Source organism: Meleagris gallopavo, chromosome 2, assembly GCF_905368555.1.
Source record: "Meleagris gallopavo chromosome 2, MGAL_WU_HG_1.1, whole genome shotgun sequence".
Classification (NCBI taxonomy): Eukaryota; Metazoa; Chordata; class Aves; order Galliformes; family Phasianidae; genus Meleagris; species Meleagris gallopavo.
The window spans coordinates 26,666,884-26,686,880 of record NC_139405.1 but is presented as its reverse complement, the minus strand read 5'-3'; the positions used below and the strand labels follow the sequence as shown (position 1 = coordinate 26,686,880).

The following is a 19,997-nucleotide window of genomic DNA, read 5'->3' as shown; positions in this document are numbered from 1 at the left end:
CAGCTGAGTCAGTTTTGTGAGTGGTTTTGTTGAGATATATATATCTCTTCTTCTTCTTAGAAGTAAGATAGAAATATAGATTTTTTAGAAGAAATATATATATATATTTCTTCTAAGAAGGGAGAAAGGGAAGGAGTGTCAAATGGCTGGACTTTGGGGGTAAAATAAATGCACTGTGAGCTATGTATATAGTTCCTTCTTAGCTGAAGTCTGACTTCCCTTTCAGGTACCAAAAGCTCTAGTGAGCTTAGTTGGAGTAATGGACATCCTCAGTATGAGACAGTTGTTTGTGGATACTCAAGTTCAGTGCCCAACTTACATGTCAGAGTAAGGCTTGACTTTCTTTTGTACTTGAATTTACTGTCTGTGATGATGAAGTTCTCATTCCATGCTTCTTTAATTGTTTAGAAATATGTCCATAGCACAACAGTCCTATGGACATCCAGCGCTAACGTGATCCTGCCCACTGTAGTTTCTTTATCTTGGCTTTGATCTGAAAGGCTCATAAGTACATTCACTTCATTGGCTGCAAGTATTTCAAGCAGCTCCTTACTCTTTGACTGTAGAATAAAAGTAACATCAGACCTGTGTTGGTACAGCGGTACAAAGATGTTCCTTGATCAAATTTGAGTCTGGAGGACTGAACTGCCTGTACCAAGCAGTGATGGGGTTATTTATTTAGATAGCTGAGGCATGTAAGGACTTCTGATGTTACAGTTATATAAAATAAGGCACTTTCAACTATTAGGAAGCAGAAGTTTTGGATTCCTGGGCTAGGCATCACTTGTTTAAGAATAAATGTGTGAGGCTGATTAGGTTAACACTGGAGAGAACATGCCTATCCAGTGTTTACATCAGAAGTAGCAGAGCTTGCATGGGATTTTGGTTGGGGTTGGAAAGTCCTAGCTGCAATAGGATTTTGTATGGATCTGGGAAGGCTTAACAGGATTAGGGGTAAATTCAAGCTTGGTTGAAATGAGGTCTAAATTATGTCATAATCAATATATATACTGTACTTCAGTGTGCTTGGATTAAAGATACTGATACAGAATACCTTGAGATGGATTTGAATTCCAAAAGTATTTAGATTTTCTAGCATTTTGAGAGAATGTGGTGTATTTGCAGAGTAGACAGGTATCTCTTGTTTTAGAAGGTTTATTGCAGTGTATAATTACTTTCTTTGCTCACATTGATGCCTCGAAAAGATAACAGCTCAGAGGTAAATGTATAACCAGTACATCTTAATGGTATCTTCTCTAGTCCCAGAGGGAATGGCATGCACCTGTTTCAGGACGCAGGGACTTTGGATGCCTGGATGTAATGAATGGAACAAATTGGCTTTAGCACAGTGTACAGTACAATTCATATGAGGCAGTAAATAAGACTGAGGTTTGAAATTGTATGCAATGGCAAGGACAGTAAGACATTTCACAGATACAAAAATGTACAAATGTCTTTGTTACCACCATGTCATGAGGATGCTGGGTGGCAAAGAACCACTTTTGCAATCTCATGTTTCTAATTCTCTTTGTTCTTGTTTTCTCCTCTATCTTCTCCACAGTTATCTGTGTAGTTGTGTTCTCACAGGAGAAGAAAACTCAGAAAACTTAACAATGGTGAGGGAAGCCATTAGAGCTTACCAGGTATGTTTATCAAGAATGGTGCAGTTACTTTGCTTCCAGTGGAGATTAACTCTTCACTACCAAGCAAATGGTTTGTTTATAGCAAATCATAGCAATACTTAACCTAGGAGAGCCATATGAGTTATGAAGAAGGTAATTTGATGTTATTCAGAACACCATATGATGAAAATTAGAAGTAATTCTTCAGAAAAATACCATTTCCTAATGCAGATGGATAAGTAGGAGTTCAGTCACCAAAATCCTGTTTCTCACAAACAACTGCAGTATTGTGTTCCAGCCTTCTTAGCCACTTTTTCAAGGCTTACCTTTTACCAGTGTCTCTGGCTATTTCAATTAAAAAGTAAAAGCTTCCTCCTGATTCTTAGGTTTTTGTTTTGTTTTGTTTTGTTTTTCCTCAATAACAAACTAACAAAAAAAAGGCAAAAAAAAAACAACAAAAAATTGTTATGCACAGATGTTGATAGAATACTGGTGGCTGTTTTCTATTTCTTGCAGCTTGGTATTCAAAGACTGGTGGAGTCTGGCAGATACGATACTCATGACAATTTCACAGTGGTCATCCAGACTTTCCTCCAAAATCCCAAGATTCCTCTTGGTCAGGTATGGTATAAATGGAGACTTCTGTATGCAAAGAACTAAGTGTGGGCATCCAGCCTTTAGAGACAGTATGCACAATTATTTCTGCTTGTCATGTGCTATTCTTACTAGAACTTGTTGCCTCTTGGCCCAGTAGATTAGATTATCAGTTCTTTGTTTTACATATTCTGCTATCAATATGAGTTGCTGTTTCAGAAAACAAATCAAAAGCTGAGTTAAGATGTTGGTTTATGTGTGTTCTCAAGTTATGTAAATATTTTTTTCTCAGAATATAACATGATTAATAAAATACAGAGATATTAAGTTACAATTCTTAAAGCAACCTCGCCATGTTACTCACTGGAGGCAACTCTTTGTGTCCTATAACTTCACTTTCTGTCTGAATCTGTAGAATAAGTTTACATACAGACTAGAGGTAGTAGTAGATCTTTCCTATTTTTGGCAACTATAATTCAGCTCTTTGAGCAACTTCCATAACCTCCCAGCAAACTATTAATCTGTGAATCTGGGAAGTGACCCAAACCTTCTCTGAAACTGAAACTCCACTTGCTGATTTTCAGATACAACACATCTCAGTACTTACTCATCTCACCTGGAACAAAACACAGAATATTGAATAACGATTGCACTGGTATTGTTGAACCAGTGATCCTGCAATTGCCAGCAATAGCTAGTGACAATTTTGAAAAACTCATTTACTGCTACAGACAAAGCTCTTACGTTCGTAAAACTGGTTGAAAACTTCACAGGGGAAGGGGAAGGAAAAACAGGCTTGAATTTTTGATGAAGCTGGCTCCTGTGAAAAACCATCCTCAGGGGCTTTGGCACTAAGGTGAGAAACACAGAAGTAAGTGTAGAAGAAGAAAAATACTTCTGAATATTTTTTTATAATCTCACAAGCACTAAGTCAGATTTTAAGAAAGTTCAGAGTGTTGTTTTTTCTTATCTTGCACAAAATTCAGAAGTTTCTGAACAAAAAACTCTGCGTCTGAACTTGGCAAAAGATCAAATATAGGTTCAAATTTTGGTTGTAGCTTGCCCAAACACACTGAATCAAAACCTGGCCTAGTTTTGAGGAAAGACTGTGATGACCAAAAAGATGTTATATCAAGAGTTTATAATTAAACTTTTTCTTTTCTCAATATTACACAGAAGCCAATTTACTTAAATGTCCAATTTTCACTTCCTTAAGATGCTCCAGTATCTGTATTAAAGTAAAGGTGTGTTCATAAAGGAATTTGTATTGGTATACTTGGTCAGTTTTGGCAGCCTTCTCTTGGATACTTCTTGCTTTTCACTTCTCTCAAACTTGTAGAACTAACACAGCTGTGAGAATGCAGATGGGTTCTTTCTGTTCCTTCTTATGGATGTGCAGCATCCATAAAATACTCATTCACTTGCAAGGATACTGCAGAGCATAATGGTGACTCAGTAGCCAGATGTGGTGATGTGCTGACGAGGGGAACACAGCTTTATCACAGAACCTAGAGAGAGACTAAGGATCAAACTCAAAACTGTGATTTTGCTTCTTCCTTGTGGATCTGATATTGGATGTGCATAAGCATTTCTAGTTAAGCATTTCTGGTAGCTAGGGTGCCTGACAAAACTTGCTGTTTATCACCAGCAACAGGACAAGTAGAATGCATCTCCTGCTGTTGATTCTGATCCAACCTCAGCAATCCACAGTTGGAGCTTGGAGGATACTTTTGCACTTAAATGTCTCTTATGCTTTCATCTGTAGGATGGGCATCCTGATATCTCCTACTTTGCACCTGACTGCTTCCATGCAAGCCAGAAGGGCCATTCTCAGCTTGCCAAGGCTCTCTGGAATACTATGGTAAGGTGACGAGCTCTGCCCACGATACAATCTTTAGCTTGACCTGACTACCATTAAAATTTTGTAATGAAAGTTGCAGTGAGGATCTGGGTAACTCTGTAACTTGCTAATGGGTCTCCAGTGCTTGTTTGTTCTTTCCCAGTCAGAGATTCCCGCATATTTGCAGGGAAGGGAGAGGTGCTGTCAGTGCATGATCTGTCATTCCTGATTTCACCCAAGCAGCTTGAATTTTATTTCACTCATTGTCATGAAAGTCAGGACACTATTTAATAAGGATGGTGTTTCAATGGTCTTAAGTGAAAAACTACCAAATAAAGAATTGCTAATGCTATATGTCAATTCAAAATGGGTAACTTAAAAGTGTTTTAAATCCTTGTATTGTGAATGTATCACTCAGAAATAGTTTTAATTCAAATTAACTTTACTACCTTCAGAAACAAATAAAATCTAGCAACAACGAGTTGTTACTGATTGCTTAGGCAATCCCATTTAGTTAGCGTTGCAGTGCAATAGAAGTATTAGCATTGCAGTCAGAAGCAGTATCTCAGATTCTGGATGCTATCTTCTATGTACTTCCAGGTAATGTCTTAGCAGCTAACACAACTCTCTGCAATCATCAAGTAGTACCTCTGTTTAAATTTTGTTTAATCTTCTGAACATAAACAGTCTTTTGTTGGAGACGCCATCATGCAGCTTAGCAATAAGAACAGAGGGATTCTTAGCGTCTCCTCTTTTATGCAAGAGAACAGAGTTTACAAGCTTGCCTTCTGGCAAAATTCCAAGGAACTTCATGTGCCTGCCAAAATCCTCCTGGAGTATAAGCTGATCCAGCATAGCTTTCCACTTCCCATTTTAAACTTCTTTCTGGAGTTGCTGCTTTGTTACGCAGTTGCCATGTTCCTTCTGAGTAGCATTTCAGCCTTGGGTAAATCAAGGTCAATAAATGCAAGCACTTTTTTAAAAATATGAAAGTGATGTTTAAATTCCTTTGATGAGAATTTTTATACAAACGTAAGATGAACTGAGACAGCTACAATGGTGTGGTTTTTTTTTTTTTTTTTTTTTTTTTTGCTTTGTTTTCCCTCCTAGTTGCAGCCTGTAGGCCAGAAAGCTGACTCATTTGACTTCGTGACTGACATTGTCCTCAGCTGCCCGACTCAGGTAAATATCCCCATGCTGTGAAAGCTGAGTATCAGGCAGCTGTATATGTCTGTGCTCCCCACAGAGGGCAGGGATTTTGTATGTCTGGGAGGAGTTTGCTGAAGACTTTCCTTCTCTGCTGACCTATGAATGAGCAGACTTTCTTGCTATACCTTCTCTGCTATCCCTTTACTGTGCAGTGAATACTGATAGACAATGTGCTGATTTGTGTGTTTTAAATTGTAGCAGAAAAAATATATTTTTGAAGTACATAGGCAGCTCAACAGCAAATGGAATATTCTGAATTAACTTTCCCATTAGAATCAATGTTAATTTCAGGCACCATAGTTGCTCTGAAAATCCCAGTATCTATTTTACTTTGAATTAGTGGAAAGCTGGTTTTGCTGACCTGGTCCCTAACAGGGATACTTTAGGCACTTTGGACACTTCTGCCTTCATAAAACAAGCTGCTGAACTTATGGGGCAGTTGTTGGGTATCAGCATGTGGAAATAACGCCTGCAGTCAGCAGTAAATGATCCACTTTCTTCAGCAGTTTCAATGAGGAGATCAAAGAACTGAACAGACTGGGGAGCTGATTTGTACTATAAGGTCTGGAAACAGTCATTCAAGACATAAATAATGGTTTTGTCTATATTGCATCCATCCTGTTAGAAAGGGAAGATGTGGGGGTTGTTAATTAGCATGTTTCAAAAATCATTAGGTTTAGTTAAATTGATTCTACTTCATTTTGCCCAGTGATTAAGTTAACCTAGGAACTTACTCAGTGCCAGATAAAGTGGATTTTTATAATTCTTTCTGTTAGTCCATCCTTATTCAAAGATGCTGCTGTTCAGACATAGCCACAAAAAAGCTTCATATGCTTTGCAAAGAATATGTCGCCATTGTTTTCAGAAATGGTAATCCTATTGTGATTTAAAACAGTCATAGATACAGATGCCAGTATCTTTCCCTACTCAGCTTTGAGAGAAAGAACAAGAAATAGTGGTACGAAGGAACTGAATAATCGTTTTCAGGGAACCAGTTGTATCCTGGACTGCATCAAAAGCAGTGTGACCAGCAGGTCAAGGGACTCTTTCCCTCTACTCTGCTCTAATGAGACCCACCTATAGTGCTGTATTCAGCTCTGGTGCCTCCAACACAGGAGAGGCATGGGCCTGTTGAATGAGTCCATAGGGGGAGGCCATGAGGATAATCAGAGGGTTGGAATACCTCCTCTATGGAGACAGGTTGAGGGAGCTGGGCTTCTTCAGCCTAGAGAAGAGAAGGCTCTGAGTGGACCTCGTGTTGGCCTTTCATTACCTAAGGGGACCCAGAGGGAGGATGGAGAGGGTCTCTTCATCAGGAAATGTAGTGATAGGACAGAAAGTAATGTGGATTTCTTTCTCTTTTTTCTTTTCTTTTCATTTCTTTTCTTGACTTTTCTCTTCTTTTCTTTCTGTCTTTTCTTTTCTTTTCATTTGTTTTCATTTCTATTTTTTCTTTTCTTTTCTTTTCTTTTCTTTTCTTTTCTTTTTCTTTTTTTTTTTTTTTTTTTAACATAAAGAGACTAGATTTAGATTAGGTATTAGGAAGAAACTCTTTACTCAGCGGGTGATGAGTGCCTTGCACAGGCTGCTCAGAGAAGCTGTGGATAGCTCATGCCTGGAGGTGTTCAAGGCCAGTTTGGATGAAGCTCTCAGCATCATGACCCAGTGGGTGGCAGCCCTGCCCACAGCAGAGAGCTGGAACTAGATGGTCTTTCTGGTCCCTTCCAACCTAGGTCTTCCTATGATTCTATGATTTTGCCTTCTGTATGACTGAAAAGGATAGTAAGTGAATTGAAATTGGACACTCACAAATTCCATTTATTGTTTTTACTGTTTCTGAGTATGGTTTCAGACTGTTACTATATCTGGAAGTGATTCCATGAAAACATCAGTTGAGAGAGACTGCAAAGGCCCAAAAAGCGAAGGAAAACTATTTGCATCAAGGCAACTTAGAGTAGGATAAAACCCTGGAAATAAAAGATGAGAGGGTATTTTAATTGATTAAATATGCTTTCTGATTTTAGTGCTTTGTTAGACCCTTTGTGGAAGGAATTGTTCTGGAATTGCTCTTACTTGAGATAACTATGTATCCCTGCAAAGATTTTTAGTCTATACAATGTGCCTGTCTTCCTTAATGCATGTTGCATTAGGAGAGGACAAAAATAACAATGCAATTTGTACAGCTTCTCTTGGAGGGAGGAGTGATTCATACAGTAGTCAGTCTTTTATTACTCTCTGCTGACACAGGAAGATATGTCCAGGTTTCTCCAGACTTTACAACAACGTCTTTTAAAGGGACTAAACAGCTAATAAAGCCGAAGTAGTTTTTGGAAGGCTTAGGAAAGGAGAATGTTGAACTGCTAACCAGGATCTGACATATGTACCATTTTTACCATAAGAGACTAAAGAGGAAATATTGCTTCTGAATTTTAAGATATGGAAAACAGTTTCGAAATCCAGATCCTCATTTTGCTGCTTAGACAACTACATCTTTGGTGATATCATGTCTTGACATAACTTGCTATGATGTGTGCCACGTTTATTGCCTAATTTCTCTAACTTTAAATTCTTCCTTGTCACAGAATAACTCCTTCCTGAGTACAAATAAAAATAGCAACAACACAAATCCTCCTGTGCTTTCCACCAGTGAGCCAACAAAGGTAACTGTTGCTTCTTTTGCTGCATTTTAGACAAGCTGTTCGCACATCCTTCTGAGTTTATAAATGTGATAACTTATCACCAATTTTTAGACAGAAAAGTCTAACTTGCATTGCATTGTTTCTTGTGTAAAAAATGTTAAACACTTCTTGTCCTAAAAGCCAGACAAAATGAGTTGTATCAGGTGCAATTTCTACAGTAAGTCACGTGGAGTGCATCATTAACTTGTATTGCAAGTACCTCACAACAGGGGGAAGAGAATTTAGGATGCTGAATCCCCAGATGATCTAAGGAAGGTTTATGTGTTCTTGAGCCTCTGTATTTCCATGTCCTCAGGTAGACTTAACCTGCAGAGGGCAGTCATATTTATTTATTGCATATGCTGCCAGCTGCACAGGATGTGATGGAGATCTGTTCTCAAAAGGATTTACTTTTCATAATGAATGAGCAACTACCATAGCAAAGTACAGATTAAGCAAACTTTGTGTTGGACTTGAAGAAATGGGGCAGAAACTTGCTTTTGACAAATGGCTGCAGGCATGCAAGGAATGCTCAGCTTTGATAATGTAGCTATGATTAGAGACAGCAGTCAAAGTCGGCCATGTAGTTGGACATACTGGTGCCTGTCTAAATTATGAAAATCTCCCTGTGCCTTGAGGGTTACAAAGAGAAACAGCTAATATTGTTTCAGAAAGCCATAGTTTGCAATGTTGAAACGGGATTTTTAATCTGTAGAGCTAGTTATATACTTTTAATGGTAATCGTGCTTACTGAATCTCAACTGCAATAAGTTCTGAAGTGATAAAGTGAAGGAAAGAAATACCAGAGAGAGTATATGAGCAGCTTCCTGTTTCACCTGAAAATAAGCTCAGTTTTCTTTTCTAGCTTTTGGAGGCAGCCTTTAACTAGATGGTTGATAGTAGAGCCTATTACACTGTTATATAGGAGAACAGACAAATTTGTCTCAATATTAAAATACCATCTGTACTTTTTGAAGACCACTGGCCTATGTTCATTTATTTACTGAAGGATAGGATTGTGCACTCATAGTAATAATTCAGGTTGGAAGGGGATCCTCAGGGCATCCCTAGTACAACCTCCTGCTCCAAGTAAGGTCAGGTCTGAGATCAGAGTAAGCAGATATCATTACAACAATTACAGATTTTCAAGTGTGAGGATGCCACCTCCTCAGTCACAGATGAAATCTCCAGACTGTGGAAAAGGCAAAAGGGCAAAAAAGTATCTATTTATGGAACTTTGTCACAAGTAGTTTTTCTAGATTATATATCTTGACTTTGGCAAAATGGTATATTTTGGCTAGAAAACTTCACCAGAAATAATTTAATGTTTGGACAGCATTCCACAAAGAGGAGGAAGGACTCTGATCTTAAAGGTCTTTTCTAACTTTAATAGTCTTTTCTAACTTTAATGATGCTATGACTGTTGAGCTACATAAACACCAAACTAGGATCTATTTTTAAATTTGGTCTTGTTCTTCACCATACAGTTAAACCATATGTGTTTTCCATGTTGTCTTCTAACCAAAAGGTGACACAATTGTATGAACTGTCATTTCAGAATTGGGGCAGTGACCTGTCATGTTCTGAAAAGACTCCATCCAGTCGTGTCCCAACATCAGGTGAGAACGGACTCATCAGCTAAAATCCTGAACGGGAAAGATATCACCTTGTGTTTTTAAAAGTCTTGAAAGTGCAACTTCTAGGTAGAATGAAAACAATAAAAACTGATATATTTAACTGCAAAATAGGAAAATCCATCCTGCCAGAGACAGCAAGTTCTACAATACAGCAGGGGATAAATGCAATCCCATTTACTATATACATATATAGCAATGTGGCAGATCAAAGTTGTCTGTGTAAGCAAGTTTGACCTACCTTGCATTATCAGTAGCATAGTAGCAGTGTTGTGCATAACTGGAAGGCATTGTGGGCAGATTGCTAATGGGAAGAATTGATCTATGGCCCAAACCTTAAAAAGTAACCCTGAACATATCTAATCCATTTTCCTTTTTTTTTTTTTTTCCTTTTTTCCTAAGGTGACACTTGAATAGTTGCTTAAGGTTCGTTTATTTCCTTGTTTGTTGAGCACGCTATTGCAAACAACTGGCAAGAAGTTATATATTTTGCCTGGCAGGCATATAGAACTTGATGCTCATTCTCCTTAAAAGTCTGTAAAAATAGCATCAGGTTGAAACCAAAGACTTGGACCTTCATTCTGATAAATAACATTTTATGTCAGTTATCAATTACTATGTTTTTTATTATTCCTACTCCTTTTTAGTACATGAGCTACAGCCTGCTGACATCAAAGTCATTGGAGCACTGGGAGATTCCCTGACTGTAAGTACTGTTATATTTCCAGGTTTAGAATGAGAAGAGTAAATGTTCATTGCTACCTCTATGTGGTTATGTCAGTCATCATCAGATAGAAAGCAAACTGTTTTGTCTGGCAAAGAAAAGCTCATCTACTTGTGTCCCTTTGCAAAGAAATAGCCTAAAGGGATATGAGTGACACTGACAATTGAGTAATCTAGTAATGAATAATTCAGGTCAGAACAGAAATTGGATCACATTCTCTACTGCACACAATTTATTCAAGTGTTTTAGAAAAGGAAAATGTCTACCTCATAGTAACAGTATTTTCTGAAATAAGAAAAATCAATTGCCATTTTACATACAATGGCAGGTCTTGATGAAATTTCCTAGAGAAATAACTGATTACCAAAGTGATTCTCACTGGAGATAATTCTGACACTTCAGTATTTCAGAAGTGTGCTCTCAGATGTTGTTTCCTGGGTTAATTTTAATTTTTAGTTAAAACTATGATGTATTTCATGTACCAAGAAATGCAAACTGAAAAGAACAGTCTCAGAAAAGAAGGGCTCAAAAAAAAAGAATAACAGGGAATATTGCTGATCTGTGCTGAAGTTTTCCGAGAAAGAGTTCCAGAATTGCACAGCACTACAGAATTGTTCTGGCATGGAATGAAGGCAGATACTGGTGTCAATGTGAATTTACATTCCTGAGCTACACCTGTGCTCATTTTAGCAGCTTCAGTTCCTGCAGAGTTCAGAGGGAGTTGAATGGACTACAGTTCTCAAATGATCAGGGTTATTGACAGGCAGGTGTGAATGTATGTCTTCACCTCCTCATTAGCTCTGAAAACAGATTTCACTTGACCTGAAGTAATCCTGTCTTCCCTCCTACTGAGCTTTGAGCTTTTCTTAGAGGACCTTAGTAATGACCCTGCAAACCTCCCTCCTATCCATCGCCAGCATTTAAAATTGCTTGATTTCCTCCTCTGATGGCACACATCTTTTTAAAATTTTTGGTTCTGATACATGAAATTTCTCAGAGATTTCTAGTCAAAGGGGCCAGACTCTGCTCCTTGAGGTTTTTGTCCCAACAGCAGAGCAAGGCAGTCTTTCATATTGCCGTTATTCATGCAGTTGTTCTTGATTGCCATTGCCATAGCAAGGTGTGAACGTATGAGATGTAGTGCTGGTTGAGAGGCATGGAGAAAGAAGACAAAGAATATTTCTCATACGTACAAACACATATGCACATAAATAAAATTTTGGTATAGCCAGCAGCAACTCATACTTTGTACTTCATCCCTGGTACAGAGGGACTATAGCAATATCTGTCTTGCTTCCCTAACGCATTGATTTTCCTCCTGGTATTTCCTCCAGGAGCACTGAATGCAGTCAGTATTGATGGCTATGTTGATAACGTGATGTTGTGGCTTAACCCAGGAGGCAGCTAAATACCACAAAAGCCACTTGTTCATTTTCCCCTAGGGCTATGGGGGAGAGAATTGAAAATGGTATATGAGAATTTGCCTGTTAAGGACAGTTTAACAAGAAATGAAGGAGGAGGAGAAAAAAATAGAAAAAACAAACACAACCAACCAAGTGATTGGTGTACAATGCAATTACGCATCAGTCCCCAGCTGATGCTCAGTCAGTTCCCAAGCAGCAGCAGTGCCAACCCAACCAAATCCCCCCAAGTTTTATGGCACGGTGCCACGTGGTGTGGAATATCCATTTGGCCAGTCTGAGCAAGCTGCCCTGGCTGTACTCCTCCAGCTTAAGGGCAGTGCAGAACGAGGAACAGAAAAGGCCCTGACAGTGCAAGCACTTCTCTGCAGCAATGAAAGCATCAGTGTTTTATCGGTGCTATTTTCATCCTAATAAAATACAGAACCATACCAGCTACGATGAAGAGAAAGAACTCTTTATCAGCCAAAACCAGGACACATAGCTTTTTGAATAGCACAAAATGAAGTGAAACCATTAATAAACTAAAAAGCTACAGAATAACCTATTTTCATTATTGCTGTCATGAAAGTGAGTCAAGCTGCTGACCTTGCTAGAAGTTTTTTAAAAATAAAATAATGAAAGCATTCTATCCCAGTCCTGTGAACGCTCAGATCTATCATCACATTCTTTGTTCTGATGACTTTCCTGTATACTAAATTGTAATAAAGTTCACACCGCAGGAAGACTGTTTTCAGTCCAGATGCAGTTGGAGATTAATGAAACACTGAACAATTTAGTCACGTCACTGGCTAGAATGCATCTGTTCAACCTCTCAGCCACAGTGCATGGTGAAAGCAAAAGATATGCCAACATGTTTATCTGTATTGGCAAAAATACAAAATAAAAATCCTGCCTACATCTCACAAAGTCTCTGTGTTAGATTTCTTGACAGGGTCCAACAGAGAAAAGTGAATTTTGCACCAAAGTTTTGTTTTCTTGGCAGTTTAAAAAACAACCCTTCTACTGATTTATTTACAGCTAAATCTGACTGGGAATTTTTCAGCTGCGTTTTTCTCTGTATTATTAGGCCTCTCAACATCAGCTTTCTTCAGGACATGCTAGAATGAAGCAGTGTCCATCAGAAAAATCCAGACAAATACAAAGCTGTAGATTGTAATCTGGTTCCCCTTAATTTGTTGAAACTATTATTTGAGTTGTAGTTCCAATGCCATATGTAGTTCCCAAGATCTTACAGTCTGATGCCTGCTGGTTGGACTGTGTTTCCTCTACTCCAGGGTCTGCTGTTTAGATGAGCTGCCTTCATATATGAGGATAAGGCTGTGAATTTGAAGCATGGGAGATGTAGGACTACCCAGAGGCCAGTGTGTGCTGTTGGATGAGGACAAGGAATGCTTATGCTATAAAGGATTTGGTTGGATTCAGAATGGCGTTACCAAAGTTCTTCAGCACTTTCACATTTTCTATTTTACCTAAACTTGCAGCACCCTGTTCTAGTATTTTTTAAGTTATTCTTCTCATCCATTTCAGACTGCAGCAGGAGCCTGCACAACTGATCCACAAGTGGACTGGAGGGGATGTTCCTGGAGGTAAATATGCTCAATTTTCTCTCTGGTATTTTCATCCATAGAGACAGTTGAAAACGTGGGTCACCTGGTTGTGTACTTACATCCCAAAGAGGATGGGAATGAGGTATATCAGACAAAGGGGTGTGCTGCCACATGTCTAGTAGCTAAATTCTGCTCCTGTCAAGCAAACTTCTTTCTGCAGAGAGTAAATATGGGGGCGGGATGCTGAGATTGAGTATTGCTGGGTAAAGGCTTGAGAGAGAGTCAGAGTTGGAAGAGAAAGGGAGTGATTTTTGTGGTGGTGGGTTTTTGTTTGTTTTTCAAATGAGAACTGACTGCTACCAGTAGGGTCCTGTGCCTCAGTCTATTGCTGCTGTTGTGATAATCGAAAGCAGTGTTTAATGCTAGGTAATCTATATGAGTGATTGGCATGAACGTGCTGAGTGCACCACATGCACGTACAGTGAAGATGTCCCAAATAGATTTGCAATTACAAAGCAAGCAATGACAATATGTGCTAGAGTGGATGTGAATTTAATGTCCACATTAGAGTGGAAGAAAAGTACCTGCCTCATACAGGCAGAAGTATGAATGGTATATATGATAAGCATGTGCATGTATACACTCCTTTCTTCATCTGTCTTTTCTCTACTCTGTGCTTCCCCCATGTCAGGGCCTGACAGAGATAGTATAAGGGAACACTCTCTATACACACAGGCATTATTTGAATGCTAGCGATACAAGTTGTAGTGATACTGTTAAGCTTGCTAATGCTCATTGATGGATAGCCCTGTAGTTTGTTTAGAAAACAGGAAGAATCTGTGCCCTTGTACCAAGTAGGTAACGATGATAAACTGAACTCCTTGTACCAAGTAGATAAGGAAGTTCTGCTAGAATCAGCTAATTTTGTGAAAGCAAGAATTGTGCGATCAAGGCAAGGAGCTAAATGAGCATGTGTGAAGACAGATTTCAGCCAGTAAACACAGTGAGGAGGAGTGTTTGGAGGGTCTCAGAACCACCACCACAAAAAGAGCTTGTGTAACCCTGTGTTAATGATTTTGGGGGAAGTACTGAATGTGTATGTACTGCTTGGGAAAACCTTTGCACATGTAACTCAAGTAATGCATACAAACTGAAGATATTTTGTACCAGGTACGCACAATTAGGTGGAAGGATCCATTTGTGCATCCAGCACTGAAAATAAAGGATGGCTGCTTTCTAACATCCTAGCTTGAGTCTGAGAGAGTTCCATGATCAGCCGATTTATGATAACAGTAGAGGCAGAGGCATTATTCCTTATTGCAAAATAGCAGATAGGTGGATAATGAACATTTAATGCAGTCTCTCTTCTATGCATAAATGCACACAAATGTATTTTCAGCAGGGCCACATGCCTTCTGACAATGGGCATCCCAGCACGTTCATATAAAAAAATTGATTCTTCCTGTACGCTCCATTCCTAGTTTATAGGCATATATCCTAGCTGAAATCCTGCTTGATTCAATCTGAAATCTCCTTTCAGTACCTCTCCTGAAGTCTTTCTTGTCTTGTGGCTTTATATTCCTAGTTCAGTCTGAGGTGTGTATACCTTCCCGGACTGCAGTAGCAATGAATGTTGACAATAAGAGGGTTGCAGAACTATTGCTACTCAGTAATTCTGTACTTTCCCTTTGTAGTATTGGAGGTGATGGCACCCTGGAGACCCAAACCACTTTACCCAGTGAGTGTCCTGAAAAACCAGCGTGAGTAAGGGGAAAAGCACATTATTAGACTGAAAGCAGTCCAAGTGGATGTTCAAAAACATCTGGAAATGATCACACTTCCCTTGCAAACAGCAGGCATCCCCATCTGTTGTGAGTGGGAGTAGCTCACTTGACTCACAGCTGAAACCCAGACTGACCTTCCTAGCTGCAAAGCTAATTCAGCCCCTCCACATTACAACATCTGCATGTGGCCAGTGCATCCTTTTGACAGAAATTATGAAGAGTAAATGTACTGTAGGTGGCAGGACAGATCTGGCATGGCAGATCTGTTCCTTCTTCATTTCCTTGTGTTTTCCAATCACCAACTATAGTGCTCAATGACTGTGGGCAAACGGAGGATTATGAAACAATTAACAGTCTATTTAGAAAAGATCATTGGCAAGGTTGTGATTTCCTGTTGGTTTCTCTCAATACTTTCAAGCTGCTACACTGCACTCAAAAAATCTAAAAATACTATACATCTCTTGTCTTAGCATTCTGTGTAACCGGTCTCTGTAGTTGCCATAGAAACACTGAGTGGTCAGTGTGACCATAAATTAGAGGGGAATTGGTTCACAGTGGTTCATCTATTTGTATGTGATCCATGCTGTGGAACAGTCTGGCAATACCTGACACTGTAACAAAAACCGATATGCTTTGTCTTGTAGCATGAACAGTGTGCTTAAGGAAAAATAGAAAATACATTTCATTATGCATGCAGCATTGTAAGTGAGAATTTATAAAGAGGTTTCAGACAGCACTACAGACACAGTAATAGTAACAGTTTTCAGGCATCATGCTTTGCTGCTGAGGGTTTCACTTGAAGCTTGTAAACATGAATAGAATTCACTTTCCTGTTATAAATATTATCTTAATGGGTAAATGGGGGACTGTGAGATAGAGAGTCCTCTTTGGAGCATCTGCTCCTGGTACACGAAGGGAAGAAACCACAATTGCTCTGGCACTCAGCAAGTTCCCTAGGACCTGGGTGTCATCAGGGCCATCAAGCCCTTGTCCTTCTCCACAGGGAGAAATACTCGTAGTACTGAAGTCTCCAAAGCAGATATGTCTACTGCCAGTTGTACGATGGATAGTTATACATTGTCTTCTCTTTTTAAGATATTTTGAAAAAATTCAACCCAAGCCTCTTTGGCTTCTCCACTGGCAACGGTAAGGAAGGAGCTGGATTCAATGCTGCAGAGAGAGGTGCGACGTCACGGTAAGTGCAACTGAAGCCAAGAATGGGCAAAGGGGTAGGAAAGAACTGATGCACTGACAGATTGTCTTTGAGCTGCATGTTAAGGCTGATTTAATAATGACGATCCATATGTAATGTGCACATTTCTGTGGTCTGATTTCTGATTACATTTTTTTTAAGACAGTATTTTATGACTTAATTTTATTCTTTTTCTAAATTAGAGACAAAAGTAGAAGCATAAGTAAGGCATTAGATCAAATATTCTGTGCAGAAGAAATGAAGAAAGGAAGTTTCTAAAAGTACCTTTTTTTTGCTCAGCCTTCAGTTTGCAGCTTCCTCATTCACTTTCAGTCTGTTTGTAATGAGAAAAAGCTGATGACCCTCTCAGTTATTCCTTGATTTCTGGGAAATGTGCCTCCAACTAACAAATAGAAACTGTCACCTAATTGCACTAAAAGCTTTCCTAATTTGCAGTGTAAAGAAAATGAACTGAGTGAGCATCTGGAAAAAAAATCCATTTTCCTCTCGAAGGAAAACACCACAGTCTGTTAAGAACAAAAACGTATGAGTTTGTATTGCACAAGCTGTGCTTGCTCTATGGATATTCATGGAATTTGTTTCCAGGACTTTGTGACCCCTTTAACAGTCATCAAATTTTCTACAAAAGTGTTTCAGGGTAGCTAGCAAAGCCCGTGTAGCTACTGTTCTGTGAGTGACTTGAGGTCAGTGTGATTCTGGGAGTGCAAATAAACGTGGCCATGTTTGTGTAGCTGCTGGCAAAATGCAGAACTCAAGCTGCTCAAGCGCAGTCTCATCTCAGCATATCAGGAGTTCAAGTCTCCAGCTGGAGTCTCAGCACGGTTTGTGCTTTGCTCTATGGATGTTGCATCCTGCACAGACCTGAGCTCTAGCCCAGTGGTTCCACTGTACAAGCAATATCCTTCAGACAAGCTGTAGGAATTGAAGGCCAGATCAGGAAAGCTGGGTAGGTGCCCAGCTTCTGTACAAACATTACTAGATTTCAAAAGGAGTTATGCAGCTAAATTTCTCTGTACATCTGGGCGTTAGTGTTTTTTCTCCAAATAAAATGCACTTAAGCCTACTCTGAGATGCGAAGGATCCATCCCAGTTGACTGCCACTTGGCAGCTGTCCTAGCTGAAACCCTTTTAGATCAGATTGTTCGTGCAACTGCTGCTGCTCTGGTCACTACTCTTCCTTTTGAGGCATTACTTTCTCTGTGTGGGTTTCTGCCACTCCTAGCATTCCCTGAAATGAGGAGTGTGAGAGAAAATGATGATGATGAGCTTTTAGAGCATGCATCTAACATCCTTCTGTTCTCTTCCTACAGCAATATGCCAGCCCAAGCACGTGAACTGGTGGAGCTAATGAGGAGCAGCTCGGTAAGTGGATTGTTCCTGAAAAACAAAGCAGGGAATTCAGATTGCACCTCAGTGCTCCCATGGTGCCAGTTCATGGGGCAATTGAATACAGTTCTTTACTGATAAGAGAAAAGTCAGTGTCCTCATCTCTGGTATGTTTTCTGAGATAAGCAACTAAGGAACAGTCACTATCATAAAGAGATTAAAAGTTACCTATTGGAAATCCACCCAGGTAGTGTGCAAACACAAAGGGCAGAAGCTGATGCATCTGGGAGTTGTGAAAATAGTAGTGGGAAGGAGGAGGAGATCTGGAGGCTCCAGGCAAATCATAGGGCTGTGAGTGAGCAGCAGCATTCAAAGCGGAACTCGTAAAGGCCAAGCACAAAGTTGCTGGAGCAGGGGCCTAGTGACAAACATCAGTCACATTCTTTGATCTGAGTATGGGACTGGGGAATGGCAATACTGGGAAAGGGAACATGAAATCCTCCCGGGAGATTAGGCCCCCTGAAACAGGAATGTGAATCATTTGGCCTTGAGGCCAAAGTCTTCAAGGTGGAGTGAATCCCTGCCACATCTCAAGCTTTTAGGGAACTGGTCAGGGATCTAGTATTGTGAACCAACCTGCTGTTCCTGCTCCACTGAGGGCTGCAGAGAGCTTTTAACACAGTGGCTAGTGCTGAAGTTTGGGGCGTGGGGGGAAACGTGGGAGAAAGCTGAGGCTGTCTTGCCCCAAGCGTGGTCTGAATTTGTTGTGGTGATGTGTTGTGATGACTGTCAATGTGATTTGTTGCTTCATAGAGTGTCCAGTAAGGGAATAAGAGAGCCTGGTGTTCCTTGGCTCAGACTGAATGGGAAAGAAAGGTACTGAATAAGCAGGATTTGTCAAAGCACGCATCCCTGTGTGCCAGCACTCCTGATGGATGCTGCATACTCACCGCTCTGTCAGTTACTCTGTGCTACCAAATGTTTGGCAATGAAGGGAGCTGCCGTGGCTCTTCAGTGAAGTACTACATGGCTCTCGATCTGTTTTATTCGCTGCTATTTATGCATGTTTAAAAAGGGGGGGAAAATCCCTGCCACGCTTTGTGCAAAGCTTTGGGAGCAAGGCGTTGCTTGAGGAGAATTCAGACCCGTGGGTAATTCCCAGGCCCTTCCTCTATTTGCGGGATCCTTTCGCAGCTGTTTGTTATGTAAATGCACCGCTCTAAAAATAGCTGCCTTTGATTCCTTTCTTTGTTCAGAACGCTACAAAATGTTTTGCTGAGCTCCAGCTCTCAGCAGCGCCTATTGTCAGCGCGGTGACGTGGTTGCTGCAGCTGCCCTTATATGAGCTCGGTGAAGTCACCGGCCTCCCGGACTCTGCTATTTTAATCCGTTCTCTGGTCCCTGGGATGCCTTTCTCCCTGCCTACCCGTGGGTTGATGCCTGCCCAGCTGGCAGGATCCCGAGCAGCACACTTCCCCGGCTCTCACCAGCCACTCCAGCAACCCCAGCTCTGTTCCCACCGTGCCCCAAACCCAGTATTTGTTTCAGCACACCTGCTGGCACGTCTCAGTGCTCAGCTGCCCTGATGGTTCTTGTTTGCTGAAGGGAATTTCCTTACAAAAGCCAAGGTGAGCTGCAGCTAGACTAGCAAACAGTTCTCATGTTCCTTCAGACGGATGCTTTTCTTTGATAGGACGAGGGGGAATGGCTTTAAACTAAAAGAGGGGAGATTTAGGCTAGATGCTAGGAAGAAATTCTTTATTCAGAGGGTGGTGAGGCAGTGGCACAGCTGCCCAGAAAATCTGTGGTGCCCCATCCCTGGAGGTGTCAAGGCCAGGTTGGATGGGGCCCTCGGCAGCCCGAGCTGGTGGGGGGCAGCCCTGCCCACGGCAAGGGGTCAAAAATGGATGGGCTTCAAGGTTCCTTCCAGCCTAAGGCATTCTATGATTTTGCTGCCTTAACTTGCTGCGCCTCTTTTGGGCTGCTCTGCTGTGCAGTCTGCACCCCCTGTGCCCCCCTCATTAAATGTTACCTCTGCAAGTGTAAGCAGCAAACACAGAAATGTGTTCATTTTATGTGCCACCAGAATATTAACTTCAAGGAGGACTGGAAGCTGATCACTATCTTCATTGGAGGCAATGACCTGTGTCAGTACTGCTTGGATAAGGTTTGTATCTCTGAAGCAGGCATGCTTGTTTAGGAACTTGGCAGGAGCCCAGCCCTGGAAATTTAACCTTTCTCTCTCTCTCCATGAGCCAAAGCTCCTCTTTGTTTAAAAAGCACTTAGGACTACAATTCCTTTCATCTGTGTTGTATAAGAAAGAAGTACACAGCTTTTGATTTTGAGGCACTGCAGGTCTGGAGTAATGCACAATTTAAGCAGCGACAATCTGCCCCATACT

At 40.5% G+C, this 19,997-nt stretch overlaps 1 protein-coding gene across 1 annotated transcript in view; it reads left to right on the top strand.

Annotated features, from left to right (window-relative positions):
* The window catches only part of PLB1 (phospholipase B1), a 79,140-nt gene that overhangs the window by 48,503 nt on the left and 10,640 nt on the right, over positions 1 to 19,997 (top strand). Inside the window, exons 39-51 of the mRNA XM_010706793.4 lie at positions 227 to 327; positions 1,562 to 1,643; positions 2,139 to 2,243; positions 3,982 to 4,077; positions 5,167 to 5,238; positions 7,848 to 7,925; positions 9,502 to 9,562; positions 10,225 to 10,283; positions 13,253 to 13,311; positions 14,967 to 15,010; positions 16,152 to 16,251; positions 17,580 to 17,631; positions 19,682 to 19,762. Coding sequence (XP_010705095.2) covers positions 227 to 327; positions 1,562 to 1,643; positions 2,139 to 2,243; positions 3,982 to 4,077; positions 5,167 to 5,238; positions 7,848 to 7,925; positions 9,502 to 9,562; positions 10,225 to 10,283; positions 13,253 to 13,311; positions 14,967 to 15,010; positions 16,152 to 16,251; positions 17,580 to 17,631; positions 19,682 to 19,762 — 990 coding nt within the window. The remainder of the gene's footprint in view (positions 1 to 226; positions 328 to 1,561; positions 1,644 to 2,138; positions 2,244 to 3,981; positions 4,078 to 5,166; positions 5,239 to 7,847; positions 7,926 to 9,501; positions 9,563 to 10,224; positions 10,284 to 13,252; positions 13,312 to 14,966; positions 15,011 to 16,151; positions 16,252 to 17,579; positions 17,632 to 19,681; positions 19,763 to 19,997) is intronic.